Source organism: Musa acuminata, chromosome BXJ2-8 (genome assembly GCF_036884655.1).
Source record: "Musa acuminata AAA Group cultivar baxijiao chromosome BXJ2-8, Cavendish_Baxijiao_AAA, whole genome shotgun sequence".
In the NCBI taxonomy this organism is placed as follows: Eukaryota; Viridiplantae; Streptophyta; class Magnoliopsida; order Zingiberales; family Musaceae; genus Musa; species Musa acuminata.
In genome coordinates, this window is record NC_088345.1 from 9107032 (window position 1) to 9129976 (window position 22945).

At 42.8% G+C, this 22945-nt stretch overlaps 1 protein-coding gene across 2 annotated transcripts; it reads right to left on the reverse strand.

The window, feature by feature from the left end:
* Nucleotides 1-7904: 7904 nt before the first annotated feature.
* Nucleotides 7905-13788, reverse strand: LOC135582839 (uncharacterized). 2 transcript variants are annotated; one of them, XM_065120734.1, is made up of 8 exons: nt 13489-13788; nt 13349-13422; nt 13190-13271; nt 11881-11931; nt 11620-11720; nt 8701-8866; nt 8416-8604; nt 7905-8261 (listed from the first exon to the last, which is right to left on the reverse strand). In XM_065120734.1, the coding sequence occupies exons 1-8, from the start codon at nt 13645-13647 to the stop codon at nt 8142-8144; spliced, it is 942 nt and encodes a 313-aa protein (XP_064976806.1). In that variant the 5' UTR covers nt 13648-13788; the 3' UTR covers nt 7905-8141. The 2 variants fall into 2 exon arrangements, with proteins under 2 accessions (XP_064976806.1, XP_064976807.1); XM_065120735.1 differs by having other exon boundaries at nt 8713-8866; nt 13489-13774.
* Nucleotides 13789-22945: the final 9157 nt, after the last annotated feature.

Consider the following 22945-nt stretch of genomic DNA (forward strand, 5'->3'; position numbering starts at 1 on the left):
GCATTGAAAATTCTAAGAAAGGGCGAACATGGATATGATACCTTATGCCTCAGCAATATGGTATATCATGTATGCCATGCTATGTACTAGGCCTGATATAGCGCATGCTCTGAGTGTCACGAGCAGGTATCAGGCGGATCTAGGCTTGGAGCACTGGAAAGCAGTAAAGTGTATCCTTAAGTACTTGAGAAGGACTAAGGATCTTTTACTAGTATATGGAGGTAATAGCCTTAAGGTTGAAGGCTTCACTGACTCAAGTTTTCAGTCTGATGTCGATGATAGCAAGTCGAATTCAGGGTATGTGTACACCTTGAATGGAGGAGCAGTGTGCTGGAAGAGTTCCAAGCAAGATACCACTGCTGACTCGACCACAGAGGCGGAATACATTGCTACATCAGATGCAGCAAAGGAGGGAGTCTGGGTGAAGATGTTCATCACAGATTTGGGAGTCGTTCTGAATAGCGAGAAGTCGACTTTCTTATATTGCGACAACTATGGGGCGATTACTCAAATAAGGGAACCCGAGTCTCATCAGAAGTGTTCTGAGGAGGTTCCAGCTTATTAGAGAGATCGTAACCCGAGGAGATGTAGCAGTGGAAAGAGTTTCATCCGAAGATAACATTGCAGATCCACTGACAAAGCCGTTGTCTCAGATTGTCTTTGAGCGTCATAAGAGTCTGATGGGGATCAGACACATAGGTGATTGGCTTTAGGTCAAGTGGGAGATTGCTAGTCATAGGTGCCCAGCAAGCCAATCACGTGAGTGATGGCACATGTGACTTGATACAGAATCTTTTTGCTTATTATATTTTGGCGTATATCACTTTATAACTATTACATAAATGCATATATATATTATGATGTCCTTGGATTTGTGCAATGGGAATCGGATCGTGATGAGATCACGATAATGAGATCGATTCACCTTTAAACACATATCCTAAATAATCCCAGTCATAGGTTACTCGAGAGGGACATCGTGATAACCGGATAGACTGGTGTGCTGTATACCCGTCCATATGATGGATGCAGCTGGTCTCATAGCTGCTCGTGTAGGGACACTAGGGATACAGTACAGGTGCTCATTGGAGAATGAGTTCACTGATTGATCCGCTTACGGAATGCTGGATGGTTGATGATGCCTTATTGTCAGACAGCGATTCCGTAGTCCTAGTGGTGTATCTGGTCCTTAGACTTGAGACACCAAGGATGTTCTGTATGAGTGCTCCACTCTTTGATACCAGACTTATAGGTTTGGCTGTCCCAGATCTAGTACAGCTGGTCATTGGGAGTGGTAGTCGACCTTACGAGGGCTATTGAGTGTCGACAGAGGATCATCCACTCTCGGCGTCATGAGAGGAATATCCCATGTGTTCTTGCTCAAACAAATCCCTGGCCAGGGTCATTCGGGTTGAGAGAGAAAGAGTTCTCCGGGAGAATCCGATCAGAGCGAGACTTGAGTAGAAACCGTATGGGTCTGACAGCACCATGCTCGATATACGGTCTCTGGGATATTAGATGGATGAGGGACTATAGGTATATGTTAACTGAGGACAGATAGGTCCAATGGATTGGATTCACCTGTATCGTCTGGGGACTACGACGTAGTGGCCTAGTACGTTCGTAGTCGATGAGTCGAGTGAATTATTACAGAGATAATAATTCACTGAGTTAGAAGGAGTTCTGATAGGTATGACTCACGGTCAGCTCAATATTGGGCCTAGAGGGTCACACACATATGGTAGGCATTGCGATGAGTAGAGGTTCGGATATGAGATATCCGACGGAGCCCTTGTCTTATTGGATGCAGATCCAATACCCACTAGGGAAGGACCCATTAGGGTTTGACACGAGATCTCTATAAATAGGAGGGATTCACAGCCTCATAGGCTAGAGTCTTTGCTTGCCCTTCCTATTCTCCTCTCCCTCTCCACCTCAGAGTAGGTCTGGAGTTTTTGAGGAGCGTCGTCGCAACCCTGCTGTGTGGATCACCGCTAGAGAGGAGAACGCTTGACCTCCTTCACCCTCTCCTAAGGATCTGCAAGGAAATAGGGATATACGATCTCCCTAGGTAACACAATCTCTATACGCAGTTTTGTGTTTTGCGAATTTTTGCGCACCAATCTTCGCACGACGACAAACATCTTTTTGGGAATCGGGGATTTTTGTTTTCTTGTTCTTCCGCTGCGCATATGATGTCGCCCCCCATGATTTCCCAACAGGGATGAGATCATATGGAGGTATGATCGGGAGCTACTGGGAGCTCCACTTCGGTGAACAACACGACGGCAAGAAGGGCTATGGATTCAAAGAGTGAAGGCCATGGTACCGCAGAGGTGGGTCTTCCGGGCGTTCATCGAATTTTGCATCGGATGAAAACCTTGGTCATCAGCATATGGGGGCTGGGTTCCACCAAGGGAAAAGTTCGAATGCAAGTACCAGTGATTTCCATGGGAGGAACTTGATCATGCAGAGGTATGATCGAAGCAGTTGGAGAGTTGGACTGCTCCAGAGCTCATATTCGCTTAAGGGAGCCCGACAAATCAGGGGACAAGGTCGAGTAAGCAAACGTTGCTACCAAGGAAGCTAAGGAGAACAGAATCGGTGCAAACCCTACAATGTGATGGCAGAGGCCATGCATGGGAGTTGTAGTCTGTCTTTCCATCGACCAAACAAACTGCTTGGAGAACACAGAGGTGTTGAAGCAGGAGGTCGAAAGGGGCGAGGAAGCGACGACGAGTCCAGAGGGACTTAGCTACCCAAAATCAAGCATCAGTCAGAATGGAGGTAGACTCAGAGGAGTGTCATGGAGACATATCTACTGATCGTGAAGAAAAGGGATACAGATGCGAGCAGATAGATAGTAGGGTCATGGGCATGGTAGCGCCATGGTACCGCAGAGGCGGGACTTTTGTGAAAGTCATTGATCCCTTGCTCTCACGGAGGGAGAGCGCTTGGTCGTGAAAGGGGTCGAGGAGGTGGAGCATGCAGAGGCAATCTCCAAGTACCGAGACAAGGCTGAAGGGCAGAGGCCAAGAAACTTCGTAAGACCGGTGTCAACAAGTTTCTCATCAAGATAGCCGTAAGTGAATGACTTTGGGTCATGCAAGAGTGCACGACCAAGGAACGAAGCAGGCAGTACGCGGTGTTGTACCTTTGCTACTCAGTGGAGTAGGCGGCAGGGTTGATGGAGAAGACGGTACAATCCCAGAGGCGACCTCATCTATCAGAGAATTACTCCAAGTTGGGGTGAAAACTTCCCATATTCCAGAAGTTCGATGGCATTGAGAAGGTGAATCACAGTAGCTAACTCAACGCAAGGAGTGCAAACACTTCAAGTGCTTCAGAAGTGTGAGCAAAGAGCAGGCGAAGGCCAGTAACAAGCTCGATGCATGAAGTACAACCTCGAGGAGGCGGGCGAAGTCAAGTAACCTTTGCCTTCTCAACTCTTAAGAGAATGGGCGAAACCGAGTACCCCAATTCTCTTATCTATCCAGCAGAGGAGCGCTGCACAAGTTCAAAGACCCTTCGAAGATAATGGAAGACAATAGTTATCAAATCCTCATCAACGGTGATCAGTGCTACTAAGAGTAGATTGTCCGCCTCATCTCCCAACGAAATGCCAATCGAAAGCGGAAGTGATGCAAACCTACTTGGATGTGATAACTAATTGAAAGAAGAGTCAATGAGCAGATTTTGTGGAGGAAGGACCCAAAACTTCAGAAGTTTGCGAGGCGATGCTCGTTAAAGCTCCAACAAGCATCCACCCAGTTCAAGCAGCATGTGGAAATTTTGAGAGACTGGCGCAGTAAGGATGGTCTTTTCCTTCATTTGCTAGATCCGCAGGAATCAACGAGGATCAACACAACTCAGCCAACCCCACACCAGAGTCAGAGACATTGGCGAGTCGAAGCAGCATAGCGGATCAAAGGTTCAACTACTCAGAAACAGCAACGGAGAGCAACTGGGAGCCGGGAGGCGCATTGCAGCTGGAGCAGAAGATTGAAGACTCAGCAAAGGCGAAGAGTTGCAGTGTTCACAAAGGCTTCGACGAGGAGGTCGAAGGGATAAGTGGGGGAGAATGTCATGGACAAACTTTAAAACAGGATGTTTGATGTAATGCTTATATCTGTCCGTGTTTGTTGGCATGTTCATGCCCTGTACAGCATGTAGAGGGGCAACCGAAGGCTTATAAGTCCCATTTTAGTTGGGTGGTGACCTCTTTAGGCTTGTAAATAAAGGTTGTCATGTGGACACGTGCGAGAGCTTTTCGGTCTGTAATGGACCATTTTACCCTTTGTTGTGCCACTGTTCAGAGCTTGTAAAGTCTGTTTGTAATTTGCATTGCCTATGAAGTATTTTTCGGACATGTTTGCTTGTGGATCCCGATTGAGGCGTTCTCTTTAACCCGTTCTCTCTTTTGTTGCTCCTAAGGGACGATGGGAGGCTTCGGGGAGGCTGACCTTTGCGGACGAACGCGCAAGGGTGCCGCACGACTTAGGCAAAACCAGCTAAGTCCGTGTCAAGGCGGCGGTTGACTTGGGAGAATTGTACCTTAATGAAGCTGTCCGCCGAGTCGGATGATACGGAGTCAGGCTCGGGGCGACGTCGCGCGGCTCGGGAGGGTGCGGGAGAAACGCGTGCGGGCGAACTCTCGTGGTGAACGGCCCCGTCTCGGGTTTCACCGGTTGCATCCTGTCCCATGCTTGGCCTTTGTTGGGTTGGGTCGGCGGAGGCCTCTGTCAGTCGCCTAATTTCGGAAATAAGTGGGACAACGGTCTGCATTATCTCCGCTATTCCCTGTACTTGCTTAGCGAGGGCGAAAAATGCCTCGGGCGGTACGGCCGGGGGGCCGACCGCGGGTAATGGGGGTGGCATCCCTAAGTCGTTGAACAGGCGCCAATAACGATCCGACGTTGACGTCGGCATTTCTCTTTCTCCGTGGGCGACGGGTCCGACGGAGTCGGCGTGAGGATCGCTCGACATTCGGGCCCTCCTTCTATCGCCAATCTGATGCGGTCTGCATCTGTTTAAGCCGTGACCTCGGGGCGGTACGGCTCGGTTCAGGGGTCCGGATGCCGAGGATCACAGGTAGAGCTTCTTGACGTCTTTTGGGGAAGCGCTCGCGGCAACCCGATCGGGGCGTGGTCTTCGGAGATGGCTAGTTGCAGCGTCCCGGTAACGCGGTCGCCGTGTACCTGCACAAAGGTCGGACCGTATCTTCGGCCCGACCCCTCCGACGGTCTAATTAGTGGACGAGAAGAGGATTTCTGTGCCCAGAGCTCCTACCGTTGGCCCCCGTTCACCTTTAGGGCTCTGGACTCTTTATAGTTTGGGTCTGATACTACCTGATGTTCCTGCCTGTCAGAGCAGGGTCGTGCCTCTGGCTGGATTTGACAGCGCCATTAGGGTCGCATGGCGGACCATCCTGTCGCAGGGTATGGGCGACGGAGCCGCTGGCTGAGAGGGGGTGACGTTGGCGACGTCGGGTCAGCGTTAATGCCCGTTCACTCGGGCTGGGTGCGGGCCACGCGCGGATGGCGTCGTGGCATGTCGCGTCGCCATTACTCCCTGAGGGGAGTCACTTCGATTGTCCAACCATGGGATGGCTGGCGTCAACAGTCCGTGTCCCCGTTGACTCTATGGTGACTCCCCTGTCAACCCTCTCAATCCCCTCATCCTTCCTCGCAACTTTGATTAAGTACTATTTGAAATTTGAATGCTCTTAAGCTTTTAAGATCTCTCCTTCGATGGTAAGTGGAAGTCATTGTTTCATTATCAAAGAGATATTTGAAAATCTGCTCGTGACAACTCAAGAAAGGTAACACATCAACATTGATGTGGAGTTGGAGAAAACCAATATGAAGGTCAAAGTAAGTCAAATATTGTTAAGCTACATTTTAAAATTCTAAATTTAAAAGAGGAGGATATGAAACTTTTCAAAAGTATATTGAGAAAAAATATCTAACATAAACTGGTACAAAGAAAAGTCAAACGTTGATTTTTGAGTACCTTATTAATCACACTTTTCGTTTTTCTATTATGAAGCATTAGCTAGATTAATTTTTATTACATATTTATTTTTAGTTTTGGTACAAAAAAATGATTTTATGGATTATTATCAATAATAATCTTACCCACACTTTTGATGATCTTTATAAGAAAATAATAATAAAAAATTGAGCTTTGAATGGCTATGTTTATATTTGTGTTGATATTTGGAATGATCACTCTCAAATGCACTCGTACATGTGAATCATTTGTCATTGGATTGATAGTGATTAGACCATATAAAAATATTTTTTTAGAATTTTTTAAAAACAACATAAGCCAATATATATTTAATTTTTTTAAAAAAATTATTGGTTTTGACAATGCAATAATAATTACCACTTTTATTCTAGAATTACATGAAGTATATCAACTTACTTTTGATAGTATCCCTTTTATATTAGATATGTTTGTCATGTTTTGAATGTATGTGTACAAGAAGGTTTTAGATCTTTGAAATTGTTCTTTCTCCCGTTAAACAAATTATTTCATTCTTATAAGATCATCCATAAGATTTTATAAGGATGTTTCTATCCAATGAATTCTACTTATGAATTGTTTAAATAATCTTTTGAATATAAGGAATTACTATGTACTTTTATTATAAATAATATTAGGCATATTAGTTTATATCCATAGCATTGTTATGTATGTAAATTTTTTTTTAATAATAATTTTAATAATATAATTTATACTTTGTCTAGTGTTTATTATCCTACTACATATTTTTAGTTGTTTATATTAATATTGATTTAAATATGATAATAATTACTATGAAATCAAAATGGATAATTTTTTAAAAAAACATTATTGATTTATTTAGTTACTTATGTTTTTTATCCTAGTACTAAATTAGATGACTTAAGTGATAATTTAGCCACTTAGTACAAAAATTTTAGGAGCAGATGCTAACTATACGAGAGAACAATATACCTTTAAAACTTGTACATCTATGGATCAAATTAGCATGATAGTAAAATCGGAAGAAAAATTATTATTACAAATAATAAAAAAACGAAGGGGGATCACTAGGCTCGAACTTGGAGCTTAATATGTATCTAATAACTTCTTTTGAGATAAACGATAGTCATAATGATTGACATTTTTAGAATGATGGACATAATACATAATGATATTTTTAATGTTGACGATGATCACAAGGCAAATTTGGCAACTCCAGCATCTAGCTGTCGAGCATGCCTTCAACTTGGGAGGACAAATCCTGAAATTTAATTGAATAAAACCCTCGAATCAATTGAAGCTCAACAACAATTAGACAAATGCGACAAAACGAAACCAAGAGATTATTCACGAATACAACTACCTCCTATTTAATGCATCAATCGAATGGATGATTTAAGCAATTAAAACTTTATAATTTTACTCAATTTTATCAACCTTTTTTTTTCATGTCATTTACATAGTTACACTCATTATAGTTGTACGTTTATTTTTTAAAATTTACTAATAAAATTATAATTTTTCATATTATAAATTTCAATTAAAAATAATAAAATATTATCAGTTCAAACTAGAATTGGCCTTGGACGATTCTGAAGCCATAGTTAGGACAATTAGATTGGACAAAGTCGTGATCAGAGCTACTAGATTGTGGACTGTTTTGATTGCCACTAATTGTGGACTGTTTTAATGTAATTTCTCTCTCTCTCTCTCTCTAGTAGAAGCCGATTCTTTTTCCCCCAAAAGAAAATCCATTAAGATTTCAGCATCACACTAAACTAAATTTGCAGGAACATATAGACAAATTTTCCTTTAAAATCTTTCCACCACCATGAAGCATCAGAAGAACCCACACGATGAACCATGTCTTCCGTGTATCGCTTGCTGTCCCATGCAAAACTGCCCGTGATTCAATTGTAATCAAATAATTCTTGAAGGAAAACACTGATGGTTTTTTTTTTTTTTACACCAACAAACAAAAAAAAAAAACGTCACCCATCCAGATCGTTGATCCGTGTCATGAGCAGTAATATAGGCATAGTACTTTTAACAATGGAAGTAGCTGTAGCTTAAAGTTCATATGATATGTAGACATGCCAGACTGTGCTGCTGTTACATAGAAACAGACCTTAGCCATCAGAATTAACTTTTGAACCAGGATAAGAGAACAAGCGAGTAGCGTTTTGGAAACTCAGCTCAGCGAGCTCCTCCTCGGGCATTTCAAGTAGTGTTGCAACATATTTCAACACCTGAAAAATCATGTCATCATTCTTACCGTATTTTAGACAGTGACTAAGTTGGGTTCAGGATTGTAGAGGTTAAATCAACTAAAAAAGGGGCAATGTTGCTCCTTTTTATGTATGACATTTGTAATCTTCGGTGAAATATATATAACAAACTTACACGATGAATGTTGGCAGGATGATTTAGTCCTTCCTTCGACAGACTTGTTGCCTCTGCAGCTGAATCTCCAAACTGGTTTTCTGTCTCTGCTATGGAAGCAACATCTGGAAATGGAAGCGAAGAACTCGTCTTCACTGATAGCAATCCATCGGGGGCATCTGTCTCAATCAAAATTCTGTCTTTGGGTACCTAGACAACAACTCTGGGGTCAAATTAAGTGACTATCGAAAATATTCCGAAATCAGTAAAAAGTTTTTCTCCCTCAGTACTTGCATAATAACGCACGTTAATACCAACCGATTTAAGCATCTTCTTTGCTTTCTCCAGCTTCATGGATGTGAGATGCCCAGAAAATGAAAAGTACGATCCCAACTTTGCCAAGCCAGGGACCAACTCAGCAGATCCGATATATGAATGCAAAATAACACCTGCTGGGAAAGGCCCCGTGGATCTGGTCATGAAAAATAGTAATAAAATTGAGTTGTTACCAGATTCATCAAGGTACAGAATGATATGGATCAAACAACTAAGTTACTTCACTCCTGTTGCAGCCACCATTGGCAAGACAAGCTCCACATTCAATTAACAGAGATACTTTTGATGCATCACATTTTTAAAAACAACAATTACAAAATATTAAAAACCATTTTTTTCTCAACGTAAATTCTTTCAAAGTCTATCACAAAGAAGCCAGAAACTTTATTTGATGAAATCCCAAGGTTCATTGTCTGCAGCCTTACCATCACGAGATCAAGGTATAAATTCAACAGTGGATGAATAAACTAAATAAGCAGGTAGCACTACTGACACTTTGGAATCATGTTCATCCATAATTTTACATTTAACAATCAGATTATCTGAATGGTCATTAATTGTACTACCTGAAAAGAACTTCTGCACATAATTAAGAATCCAGCATAAACAGTTAGTCTCTGAGCAAACAGATCAGCTCAGTACCATGGACTGACATTAAGTACACACACACACCAGCTTCTCCTTGTCTCTTGCAACAAGAAGTTTGGATGCTTCAAGCAAATTGTGTTGATAGAAGGAAAACCAACATAATCCAAAAGTATCAATGTAAAGAAACTGTGAGAAAAATAGAACAGCAAATGAAGATAACACAAAAATAACATAGCTAAATATTGCATACTATCTAACCTTATTCGTATGTTGGAAGAAATGACATTTAGCATCGGCATAGTTCACTAAGACCTCTTCAATGAAACATTTAACATTTGAAGGAAAATAAGTGCTTTGAAATATATTGACCAGCCGTATTATCACGAACTTAAATGGAATTGCCTAAGTCGTGAGATATCCTTGCGACAGTGTCACGGACTTAGCTAGAATTGCTTAAGTCGTGAGGTACCCTCGCACTAATGTCACGGACTTAGCTGAGATTGCTTAAGTCGTGAGGCACTCTTGCGCAAATGTCACGGACTTAGCTGGGATTGCCGAAGTAGTGAGGCACCCTTATATTATCTGTCCGCAAAGGGTTAACCTAGTTGCAACTTCAGTTAGGTCCCGAAAGACCTACAAAAGAGCAAATCGATTAATTCGAAAGCAAGCAGCGGACAAGTTCGGACGTCTTGCAAAGATGTCAACTTTACAAGCAATTCAATAAACACTCGGTGTGCAAGAGAGAAAAGAGAAAACAAGGACTTTAGATGGCAAACGAACAGTTGCAAGTCCGCAAATGACCGCTCACCGAGTGTCGGGCATGATGGCAAGTTCCCATAGGCTTAACGTGCGAACTAGTGAAGTCCAATCTTATGCCCAACACTACCCCAAACCCCTATCCAGCCCAGTACCACCTGGGGGGTTCAAGGGTGTTGAAATGACTAACGTTTTGCACTGCACCACAGTTTGCAGAAAACAAGTCGTGGCATGCAAAAAAGAGGTCATTTTGGGGCTTTCTATTCTGGCGAGTGATCACTCCACAGCGCTGCGATCTGTTCCTGCTCATAGTTTTCAAGCAAAAACACACAAAACCAAGGCAAAACACGCTGCCAAACATATGTACAAGCAAACCAAAGTGGCAAACGGTTTGTTGATCAAGATATTGCGGGTGTGCGACAAATGTTCGTGATATTTTCCCCCACGTAAACTGTTGACGCCCTTGTCAATGCTTACTGGTAGGCTTTGATGACTGCTTCTTTGTATCACAGAGTATCTTCAGGCTCCCAACTGGCTTTTGTTTGGGAAAGCTTTCACCACATCATCAAGTACTCGATCTACTTTGCTTCATTCGGTAGCTTTATCTTGTGATCCGTTAAAATGGTTTTAACTCGCTTTTCATAGAAGACTCTAGTGGGGGGTAGCCGAGTTGGAACGCTTTGGGAAATATCTTATGGGTCTGAGTGGTGGACTCTCAAGTTGCTTGCGTGGAAAAGATTATGAATTTTGAGCTATGCCGATAGTTGCAACTTGTAAGAGACATTGTCTATCCTACTAATAATTGAGAAATGTCCTTTGTACTTAGGCACCAATCCCTTGTGCACTTTATGCCTAAAGAGCTGGAGTGATATTGGTTGGAGCTTCACTAATACCAAGTCACCAACTTTAAACTCCTGTGGTCGTCTTCCCAAGTCTGCCCACTTCATTATCTTTTTGGTTACCTTCTCCGAGTAAGCCCGCATAATATCTACATTTTGGTGTTATTACTTTGCAAAGTGATATACTGACAAACTACTCTTAGTATAACCAATTGCCAATGTGTGAGAAGTCGACGACTATTGTCTCGTAATAATCTCGAAAGGGCTCTTATTGGATGTCGAATTTTGCTGTAAGTTATAGGAGAATTAGGCTGTGTTTAATAACTTCACCCAATCCCGTTGGTTGGCACTCACGTAATACCGAAGGTATTGCTCAAGAATAACACACAAAGTACAAAGTTCTCTGGAGCTAGGATGGTTACCAGTCACAACAAATTGAAGCACTTAATTCTTTGACATCCTTATGACCACCTAGAAATTATGACAATTCTGAAAGTAACAGATATTCTCATGTTGTAAAACTATAAGAGTAGTCATGTGGGAAAATGTAAAAAAGGCAAACAAGAACATTATAGGATTTTTTTTTCTTGGACCAACTTCTTGATGTTTTCATGTTCCAGACTAGCAACTTATTACACTTACTTTCAATAAACAGAAAAACTTAAAATCAGTTTCTTAATTGCCGAGTACTAAATTAAAGCCTTACAACATGATTTCTAGAAGATCCCCAAAAGCACGCAAGCAATGGACAGAAACAGGTTTCTCTAAGACTTTGGCGAGTTCAAGTTGCTGCCGGAAAACATCCACCTAAAAGAAAAACAAAGTTCAATGACAGTTGCAATGAGACGACAACAAAAGGCTCATTGCAGAGTCAGGGAATGAAGTAACTAGATGAAACAAGACAACAAAATGTCAAAGATAAGCATTAAAATCAAATTAGTCTATTAAAAGTTAAAATGGGCTTCACCTGTTCTCCAAAATCAATATTCTTGGCATGGGCACCTTTATCTAGACCAATCTGCATATGTTTAAGCACAAGTTAATATTAGATACATGTACAAGACATAACCATTCAACCAAAAGGATAATGCATTTCCCTTCACTTCTTTTGTTTTTTTTTTTCTGAGGGTCTAGAAGATGGGAAGAAACGACAATGTTTCACTGAACCTGAGTTTTACCATTCAAGAAAATTTGAAACACTAACCCATGTAGATGTCAAATGTACAATGCTCCCAACCCTACAGGTTTCAGAGGTTAAAACTATGCAACATCACCTAGCATGCATGATCCAAAATCATGACAACATATTACTATCAAACAAACTTTATTTCAAACAAATGTATTCTGTGTGTAAAAGATGGGAATAGGCATACTCAGTCATGAAACATCCTATATCATCCAAAAGAATCAGCATAACCCATATATATATAAATATATATTAACATACACTACCGATAAATCAAGATTCGCGATCGTTAGAAAGCAAATTAGAAGGCTTTGGATAATCATCTTTGTGTAATTTCAACAACAAATACACTAGACTTATTCTGCTTTCTGGAGATTTTCCATTTTTTAAAATATACTACTACCATTACATCCAACTGGTACGTAGATCTTGAAGGACCATCAATGAAGATAGGATTATTCAAAGTCAACCGATTTTGTACGTTAGCCTTTGTCTGTACCTAATCCAACATTGCACTTGTAATGATTCAATTTTTGTTACACGGCTCATGCCATAGTTGTGCCTCTGACACAAATCAACTCAACATGAACTCTGTTGCAAACCAACAAAATGTTGACACACCTTCAGCACGGCATGACTGCATAATCGTACCATGTTAATACAGTATGCTAAGGCTAGCATAAAACAAGATTCAAATCTATGACAGATTATTTTCAAATAAAAGAAGTAATCAAAATAAAATTCTGATAAATAACACTTTCCCTTTACATCTTTATTTTTTCACATTATTACAAGGAGGCCAGTTCGAAGTGCTTCTGTTCAATGAACATGCAATCCTCGTGTATGAAACTAAAACACAGATTGGGTCCAAGTCAGTAACAATCATTGGCTACTTTAAGACCTTAGTTAATATATGCCATGCTCATCATTCATCAATACGGAACTTAAGGATATTTGAAAAGAACGTAATGCTATAACTAACCAAGAAAGAACTAGATTAACATAATCTAGATAAAAATGAATCATATTAATCAAGATACATCTAAATCATGGACAATACAAGAACAAAAGAGGAAGAAGCGAACGCAACCTCACCAACCGCGGCCCCCGGTGTCTCAGCGAGGAATTCCCTCAACGATTTGAACCAGTTTGGGGATCGCTCGTTAACGTACCTGCTCGACACACAAACTTGAAATCGGTCATCCAAAACCCGTTCGAGAATACAGGCAGGGGAACGGACAGTTCTCACCAGGGATGAAGACCAAAGCACGGAATTATGCTAGGGTACTCATCCCCCATCTGCTTGACGATATGCCAATCCATCTAAAAGGAGAAAAGAAAGAAAGAAGGTAAAAGGATCGATCAAGAAAGAAGCTGCACAATCCCAACCTCGGAGACGCCATTGACGACAAAGCGTTGAACGCCGGAGTCGAGGGCGGTGCGGATGAGTTGGGGCGCGACGGAGGCAATCCTCCGATCTTGGAGGTGGCAGTGGGCGTCGAAGATCTTGACCACTCCCGCCTGGCGAGCGACGCCGACGCCGCTCATTCTCTTGCCGATCTCTAGTGAGACGAGTCAACGTTACCTCGACCAAGCGTTCGGCGAGAAGGGAAGGTTCTTGACGACTAACGGATCTCGAGGGGTGTCGCAACGGAGAGGCAAAGAGGAAGAAAGGCCACAAGGCCCATAAACTATCTTCGGAGGGGACAAATCCGTCCAAATGCTACGGGCTGTTTCAAGCAGGCCCTTCAGACGTAGGCCGTTCAATTGGGCGGAAGCCACCACTTCAGCAAACAGTACCAAACTTGAACTTGTTGAGATCGTTATTATTATTGGCGGTGTAGGTGTAGCAGAAGCCCAAGCTTTTTAGAGCGAGTGAGTTCGAGTAGGGGAAGCCAACAAGGCTGCAGGTCTTGCATCATTAGAACTGTTGTACTAGGCAACTGAGTATATATCAGAAAATTCACGTGTACACTGGATGACTCGCTTCGTCACTGCACACTAGCAGGTCATGGGAACTCCCATCTCGAAAGAGAGATGGATGTATACGCTGTGCAGTATCTCCAGGTTGGATTCGTGGACTCCTCGGTCGGCAAGCCAAATCAGATCTTAAACTACTGCTATGGTCTGTCCCCCCTTCGTCCGCTTACAGAACCACCGAGGGAGAAGAGGAGAAGCGGCCAAATGTTAAGCAGGAGCATGCATACCGATACAGACGCTGAAGTGAACGGTAAGGCAAGCTGCAGCCGCTGCTTTAATCACCGGCGTTGGGGACTGTGCTCGTCAACTTCTCTCAGGAGAATCCATGATCCAAGGGGGAGGTGAGAGAGGGAGAAGAACCAGAAGACGACGGTGGAACCAACTGAATCCAGGGAACCATTCATTAAGCTTAGAGGATTTAGCTTGTGAGACCAGCGTTCCCTAAAAGAACAACACTGATGCAGATGTAGGAGTCCTACAGAGATGAATGGATCATATGTTTTCATGTTGATACTACAGCTTCTGCTCGGACTAGACATCCAAGTGTCTTTGCTTGTTCCTTAAGATTGGGTTTCATGAGCATCTCCAATTTTAGACCGTCCACTGCTGCTGGATCCAAAGCAAAAACACCAAGTTGCACCCTGACAAGAGAACAACATGATTGACTCGCAGCAGTCTTGATTTGTCCATCTCTGCAGAACAATCTGCAGAATCCAATAAGAATTTAGTAATTCTATGTATTCGTAGATCTGGTTTTAAATAAAAGCTGCCAGTCCGGTAAAGACGATGATAAATACTGTTCACAAAAGGACAACTACAACTTTGCTCGGAATTGGTACGCAAATATAACTACAAGACAAACCCTTAATCATGTCAATACACATCACTCTGCACACAGAGAAGATGCTTTGCAGGCAGTCTTTGGAACGCAATGGGCGAAAGAAAATTACATGCACTACCATCTAAATCCTTCGGGAACATCCTTAACATGATGTGTTGCCCGTAGCACATAATCTGTTCTTGACATACTCATTATCTTGATACGTATTCTTAGACCGAACGCTCGTTCTGTACCATAATAGTTCCCATCGGATGATCATCAGTGATTCCATCAACATGTACACTATGGTTTGTGTGTTTTCATGTCCCTGTCTCTATGCATGCGTGCATATATGTATGTCTTAGCAACTACGTACAAACCAACTATGATTTCTTTATTATTTTGTAGATGATCTTGTTTAGTGTTGTTTGTCTCTTCTCACCAAAGCAGTACTGTTCCTTATAGTGTTCAAACTGGTAACGACGTCTTTAGCAAAGCAATACAGCAAAGAATTATCTCTTTAATTTATGTTGTTTCTCTTTCCATGTTGATTGAAGAGGTACTTCTCTTTCTCTGAGGAGGTAAACATCACTTTAAATTGCTTAAAATACATAATGCATAATTCTCAGCGTACTAATTAATACTAGTCTATATATTTGTCTATTTCTCACTCCTCTCTCGCACTTCCCTGCTTTGCTCTCTGTCCGACTCGCTCTCTGCATCCTCAGAGGGAGGAGAAGGGTGTATGGAGAAGCTGAAGTCTTCCTTGAAGTCACTCCAAGGAGCCATCACCAACATAAAGCCCAGTCCAACATGCATCCAAGAACCTAAAACCCAGTCCTTCAGAGAAGTAGGCATCCACTCCAGATTCTGTCGCCTGTATTGTGACTTTGCAGCCGCCTCAGCTTCCTCCTCTGATCATCTCAAGCTCAACCATCAGCCACCTATCGGTATACTTGTCCTTCAACCCGACGAGGAAAACGTCTGTAGCGACGCCCCAACCATGTCCTCCTCTTCCTCCACCTCCCCCACCCGAAGCGCTCGAGAGAACGACGACGTGGATAACCTCCCGTTGGGGCCGATAAGCTCCAAGAGGTTCTTCTTCTCCCCGCGAACCACCAACTGCATCATGGAGGAGGCCAAGCCGGGCACAGGTGTACGACAGTTGGCGGACACGAAGAGCCGAAACGCTTCCTTCTGCGATGGAAGCATGACGGTAACGATGGACTCGCAGGACCCCTACTGCGACTTCAGGGCGTCGATGGAGGAGATGGTGGCGGCGCACGAGCTGTGGGACTGGCGTTGCCTTCAGGAACTGTTACATTGCTACCTGAGGTTGAACGAGGAGAAGCAGCACAAGGTCATCGTGCTGGCGTTCATGGATCTGCTAATGCAACCCATGTCCCGAACCAAGGAAGGCCACCCTTCTGCTCCTCGCCATCTTACTTGGTACCCCGGTGAGATGTAAAGCTACCGATCAATATGGTAAGATGTGACTATTATCAAGCACTCCTCTGTGGTTTTCCTTTTCTTGGTGGAAGGGATTTTGCTTCAGGTGACTGAACTCAGAGGAGATAGGTGGTGGATAGGTTTCTAGTTAGTGGTTGGTAGCTGTATCTCCTTGCTGCTGGCTTAAGAAAGCTATTTGCTGCACTCTGCTGCTTCTTTGTATACCTATGTAAATGTCATCTATCTCGCCATGGTTTACTTGCTCTGAAAGGTCCATCAGTAGTCTCGGGTGGACGCCAGTAAACAGCTTCCGGATGAAGGTGGTCCTGCGGGAGTGATGAGGGAGTCTGGCGGCCTGCTGTACTTGATGCTCAATCCCATTGATTTCACGCTTCCGGCATGCATGGAATTTTCCTTTTACCCAAAACTCCATTGTGTGCATGTGTGCTTCGCTTAGTATTGTAGGGGGGAGGGGAGGAGGGGAGGGAATTATACCCGATCGTATCTGTTATTGCCTTGCTTTTACCCAAAACTACCATGTGCTTCGCTTGGTAGTTTTCCTTTTACCCAAAACTACCATGTGCTTCGCTTAGTATTGAAGCCTCACGCAATTATACCCGATCGTATCTGTTATTGCCTTGTCGTTGACTGAGGAGTTACCACAGTTTGATTCTGTTGTGAAGGCTCAAGCTCATCTTGTTTCGTTCACATGGTAGTCACGAGAGGTGGCTGAAGTGGGGGAAAAGTCCGGCTAAAGCAATAATGAGGTATTGCTTGTTCACTTGAGATGGATTCCGCATCGGACCGAGGAAATATAGGTTTGCTCGGGATTATGCGAATGAGCTGATGCGTGTCTTGGCTTCGTCAGGATCCCTACACAAGTGGTGGGGGTTCCTAACTCTATCTTTTGATGATTAAATTAGTTTCTAAAAAGAGTGAAAATAATAGTGCCTCCCCTTTCTTTAGCCTTAGGGATCGATTTTTATACCTAAATGATCGATGAAAAAAGGTCTACAATTGATGTGGATGGGTTTTACATCCTTATGGGGCTCATTTATGCATGCAGTCGATGGGTACTATTCCCTGTGGTGTGTTGCCAACGAAGGGCGACTGTAGAGGTGCTGTTTGCCAGGGTTGACGCTTGCTCGGGATAAGTAGATGATGGCCGCTTGTGTCAGGTGACCGGAAATGGAAAATAGTTCCGTTCTTTTTACTTTTTCTTTTTACTTTTTAATTTTTGTTTCATTTGTAGTTTAAGTTCACCATCACTTGAGCTTGTGCTCGAGTGGTCTTCAAATGTTCTATGTCCCAAATCCTTCCTGTTCTTTGGAAGGTGGTTCTAAAGTTCTTCACGTGCATTGCACGTCATTTCATATGTGATCAATGAACCAATTAGTTCTTCAAGTGGAAATTGGTTCAAGTTTTTCGATTCTTGAATAGTAGTTACTTTTGAATCCCAAGTTTTAGAAAGTGAGCGCAAAACTTTGTTAACGAGTTCAAAATCCGAAAAGCTTTTACCAAGTGATTTTAAACCATTGACGACATCTGTAAAACGGGTGTACATGTCAACAACGGTTTCGCTTGGTTTCATATGAAAAAGCTCGAAATCATGCAGTAAAATATTAACTTTCGAGTCTTTGACTCTACTAGTTCCCTCGTGCGTGATTTCAAGAGTGCGCCAAATATCGAAAGCCGTTTCGCACAAAGAAACCCGATTGAACTCATTTTTGTCCAAAGCGCAAAATAAGGCATTCATAGCCTTTGCGTTTAAAGAAAAATACTTCTTCTCTAAATCCGACCATTCGTTCATCGGTTTAGAGGGAAGTTGAAAACCGTTTTCAACGATATTCCATAAATCCATATTTAGAGAAATCAAGAAAACTCTCATTCGAGTTTTCCAATAAGTGTAGTCCAATCCGTTAAAGAACGGTGGACGAAAGACCGAAAAGCCCTCTTGAAGAGCCATTTCTCTCGGGTGTAAATCCGAAATGAGAAATACCCCGCTCTGATACAAATTGTTAGGATCGAGAGCAATAAGAGGGGGGGGGGGGTGAATTAGTGCAGCGGAAAACTTTCTGCGATTAAAACCGAAAGCTGCGTTTGAACGATAAGGACAACTCTGTATGAGAGTTGATACTAAGCAAGGTTACAGTCAATCTATGCAGGCAGTTTGCAGCAATGATGAAAACCAGAATATCGGCGCAAACTGAAATCCGACGTTCGTACGAAGAAACAGATTTACGTCTAAGTGCCGATTCGTAAATCACTTGTTTAGATAAAACGCAGTTTAAGTAGAAGTATAAAGACAGTGTGCTGCTATTGTACAGCTCAAAAAGTAATCTGCAAAAAGCAGATTTACGTCTAAACGCAGATTTACGTCTAAACGCATATTTATGTCTGAACTTTGAAACTCGTTTGTAAAATCGCAGAAGGCAGTATGCAGTTGAAATCAAGACGTAAATGTAAACTGAAATCTGATGATTGTACGAGGAAAGCCGATTTACGTCTAAATGCAGTTTTACGTCTAAATGCAGATTTTCGTCTAAAACTTGAAACTCGTTCGTAAAATTGCAGAGGGCAGTAAGCTATTGAGAAGTTTGCAGTGAAGGTAAAATACTCAAAGGAAATGCAAACCGAGATTTAGAGTGGTTCGGTCAATCTTGACTTACTCCACTTTTAGCTTCCTCCACCGACGAGGTCACCGACGTCAACTAGAAGCCTTCCTTCAATAGGCGAAGGCCAACCACCCTCTTACAGATTCACTCCTTTTTACGGGCTTAGGAGATAACCCATACAGAAGTTTTCTCTCCTCTCTTTACAATTCAAACTTGAAGAATAGAAGGAGGAGAACTAGCAGTTTTGAGCTCTAAGAAACACAGAAAGACAGCAAGATTTCGAGTGTATGTGCTGTGCTTTCAGTGCTGAATGGGTGGGGTATTTATAGGCCCCAACCCAGTTCAAATTTGGAGCTCAAAACGATCAAATCCCGGAATTCCGGGATCAGGCGGTTGCACCTCCTGACTGGGGCGGTTGCACCGCCTGGCAGAGCTCGAAGACTAAGCCTCTGGGCGGTGCTACCTCTGTCAGGGGCGGTTGCACCTCCTGACTGAGGCGGTTGCACCGCTTGGCAGAGCTCGAAGACTGAGCTCAAGCGGTGCCACCTCCTGTCAGGAGAGGTTGCACCACCCAGTCTCGCTCGGAGACTGAGCCCAGGCAGTTGCACCTCTAGTTGGGGCGGTTGCACCACCCAGTCTCACTTGGAGACTGCCTCCTGGGCGGTGCTACCTCCTAGCACTATTTCAGGTCCGAATGGGTTGATCCATTCGGCCTAATTTGGGTCTTTCAGGGGCCCAATTGCCCCAAGATTAAGTTAATGAGATCACCTCCCATTTCTAACTTAATCATTGTGCTAACTACAATTATTTCCCAAGACATTTACTGCAACTTGCTCCGGTACGTCAATCGCTTCTTCCGGCGAACTTCCGTCGATCATCCGATGAACCCTCGGTGATTCTCCTGCGGACTTCCGGCAAACTCCTGGATTTGCGACGATACACTTGGCAAGTTCCGATGAGCTCCTTTGGCAAGCTTCTGGACTTCTCGGATTTGTTCCCGCAGAACCTCCGACGACTGTCCGAACTTCCGTCGAGCTCTCGAACTCCCAACGTGATCATTGTCATGACTCCGGCGCAACTCCTACTGCATGTCTTACTTTCATCGTAGTCAATCCTGCACACTCAAAACAAAAACTTCGATCGAGACAATTAATCCTAAGCAATTAACCAAGTTGTCCAACATGTCATTGGTCCCTCGACGCTTCGTTTGATTTTTCGGCGCATCGTCCTTTCCTGTAACCTATTGCCCAATCGGTCAGTTGACTCCGCAACTCCGATATCCTTGGCACAATACCCGCTCTTCTTGGCCCGATGCCCGAGTCCACGGCCCGAAGCCTTCTGTCGATACGTCGACCGATCCATCGGCCCGACGTCCAATCTTCTGACATGTTCCTCCGGCACAACATGATGTTCCTGCTTTAATTGTCTCATCCTGATCGAAGCACCCTGCGTCACTCAAAACGTAGATTAAATCATAAACATATATCAAGTAGTTTCATCATCAAAATATGAGATTCAACATATAGGTCCTCATTGAAGAATGAGTTCACTAATTGATCCATTTATGGAATGTTGGATGGTTGATAATGCCTTATTGTCAAATAGTTATTCAGTAGTCATAGTGGTGTATATGGTCCTTAGACTTAAGACACTAAGGATGTCCTATATAAGTACTCCATTTTTTGATATTGGACTTACAGGTCCGGAGGTTCCAGATCTAGCACAATTGGTCATCGGGAGTGGTAGCCAACCTTACAAGGACTATTGAGTATCGATAGAGGATCATCCACTCTCCGTATCATAAGAAAAATATCCTATGTGTTCTTGCTTAGACAAATCCTTGGCCAGGATCATTCCGATTGTGAGAGAAAGAGTTCTCCCGGAGAATCCAATTAGAGTGAAACTCAAGTAGAAACCGTATGGGTTTGACAACATCATGCCTGGTATACGATCTCTGGGATATTAGATGGATGAGGAACTATATGTATATGATAATTGAGAACAGATAGGTCCAATGGATTAGATTCCCGTGTATCATTTGGGGATTGCGATGTAGTAGTGGCTTAGTACGTCTGCAATCGATGAGTCGAGTGAATTATTATGAAGATAATAATTCACTAAGCCAGAAGGAGTTCTAACAAGCCTATATCTTATTGGATATCCAATAAGCCCTTGAATTATTGAATCTTATAGATGAGATCCAATAAGAGCCAATGAGAGATTATTGGATAAAGATCCACTAATCTAAGAGGCTTTGGTAGTTGGATGGAGATCCAATACCCAATATGGCAAGATCCATTAGGGTTAAGTCGATATGGGACCTCTATAAATAGGAGGGAACTAATGGTTCATAGACTAGAGTTTTTTGGGTTGCCTTTCCTATTCTCCTCCCCTTCTCCTCCTCAAATAGAAGGCTTGAAGTTTTGAGGAGCATCGTCCTAACCCTACTATGTGGATCACCGCTAGAGAGGAGGACGTTTGACCTTCTTCACCCTCTCTCTGTAGGGATTTAGGGATATACGGTCTCCTAGGTAACACAATCTTTCATACACGTAATTTTAAGTTTTACGATTTTTACGCACTAATCTTCGCATGACGACGAACATATCTTTGGAAAATTAAGGATTTTCTTTTATGTTCTTCCGCTACGCATATGATGTCACGCCCAGATTTCCCTAGATATATGTATATGGTAACCGAGAACAGATAGGTCCAAAGGATTAGATTCTCTTATATCGTCTGGGGACTACAGCGTAATGGCATAGTATGTCCATAGTCGATGAGTCGAGTGAATTATTATAGGGATAATAATTCACTGAATCAGAAAGTGTTCCGATAGGTATGACTCATGGCCAGCTCGATATTGAGCCCACACACACATGGTAGATGTTGCGACGAGTAGATATTCAGATATGAGATATCAGTTTGAGCCCCTATCTTATTGGATAGAGATATAGTAATCTAAGAGGCTTGAGTAGTTGGATGTAGATCCAATACCCAATAGGGCAGGATCCATTAGGGTTAAGTTGACAGAAAGCCTCTATAAATATGAGAGAACTAAAGAGTCATAGGCTAGGCTTCTTAGTTGCCACCTCCTATTCTCCTCTCCCCTTCTCCTCCTCAGATAGCAGGTGTAAAGATTTGGGTAACGATTTGAGAAGCATCTTTGTAGCCTCTGTCCTGTAGATCACCACTAGAGATGAGGACACTTGACCTCTTTCATCATCTCTCACAGGTCTACAGGAATTCAAGGATATACAATCTTCCTAAGTAATACAACAATCTTACATGTAGTTTTCAGTTTCACGGGTTTTACGTATCAATCTTCACATAATAATGAACACATTTTGGGAAATTTGATATTTTTGTTTTATGTTCTTCTGCTGCGTGTGTGATGTCACCCATAGATTTCCCTACAGTCCGACTAAACCTTGTTAGTCGTCAGGGCTGACAAGTGATGCCCCTTATGTTGTCTTCTATTATTAACATACCATAGGGGGTCATACAGATCAGCTGTCCATATAAAATAGGCCACAAAAGGATGTATAGATCAGTTGCAGTCCCCCTCAGGCTTCCCAAGTATAAAAATTGGTCACCGATACTTGAATATGGACTAAGACCCCGCACCCTAAACCCCCTATATTTTCACTACTCTATAAAACTGACTTAATCGTCGAAGGGGTCAGGTGGGAAAATCCCTCCTCCACCAACCCCCCAACCTTTTGTGCAAGACCCCTTGAGGAGACTAGAGCCTACCCTAGCTTAACCTTGGAATGCTTAAGAGGCCACTTGGACGGTCTTATGCCTTTAGGACAAGATCGAGTTGTATCAATCCTCGGTTGATAGCATTCGGGCGATAACAAATCGCTTGTAGAAGTTTCACGATCATTCCATACTATAATTTAAGTGATGGTAGAATGCTTAAGATTTAGGAAAATGGTAGAATCACTTATCGACCTTTTATGCAGGACCCCCGAGGAGA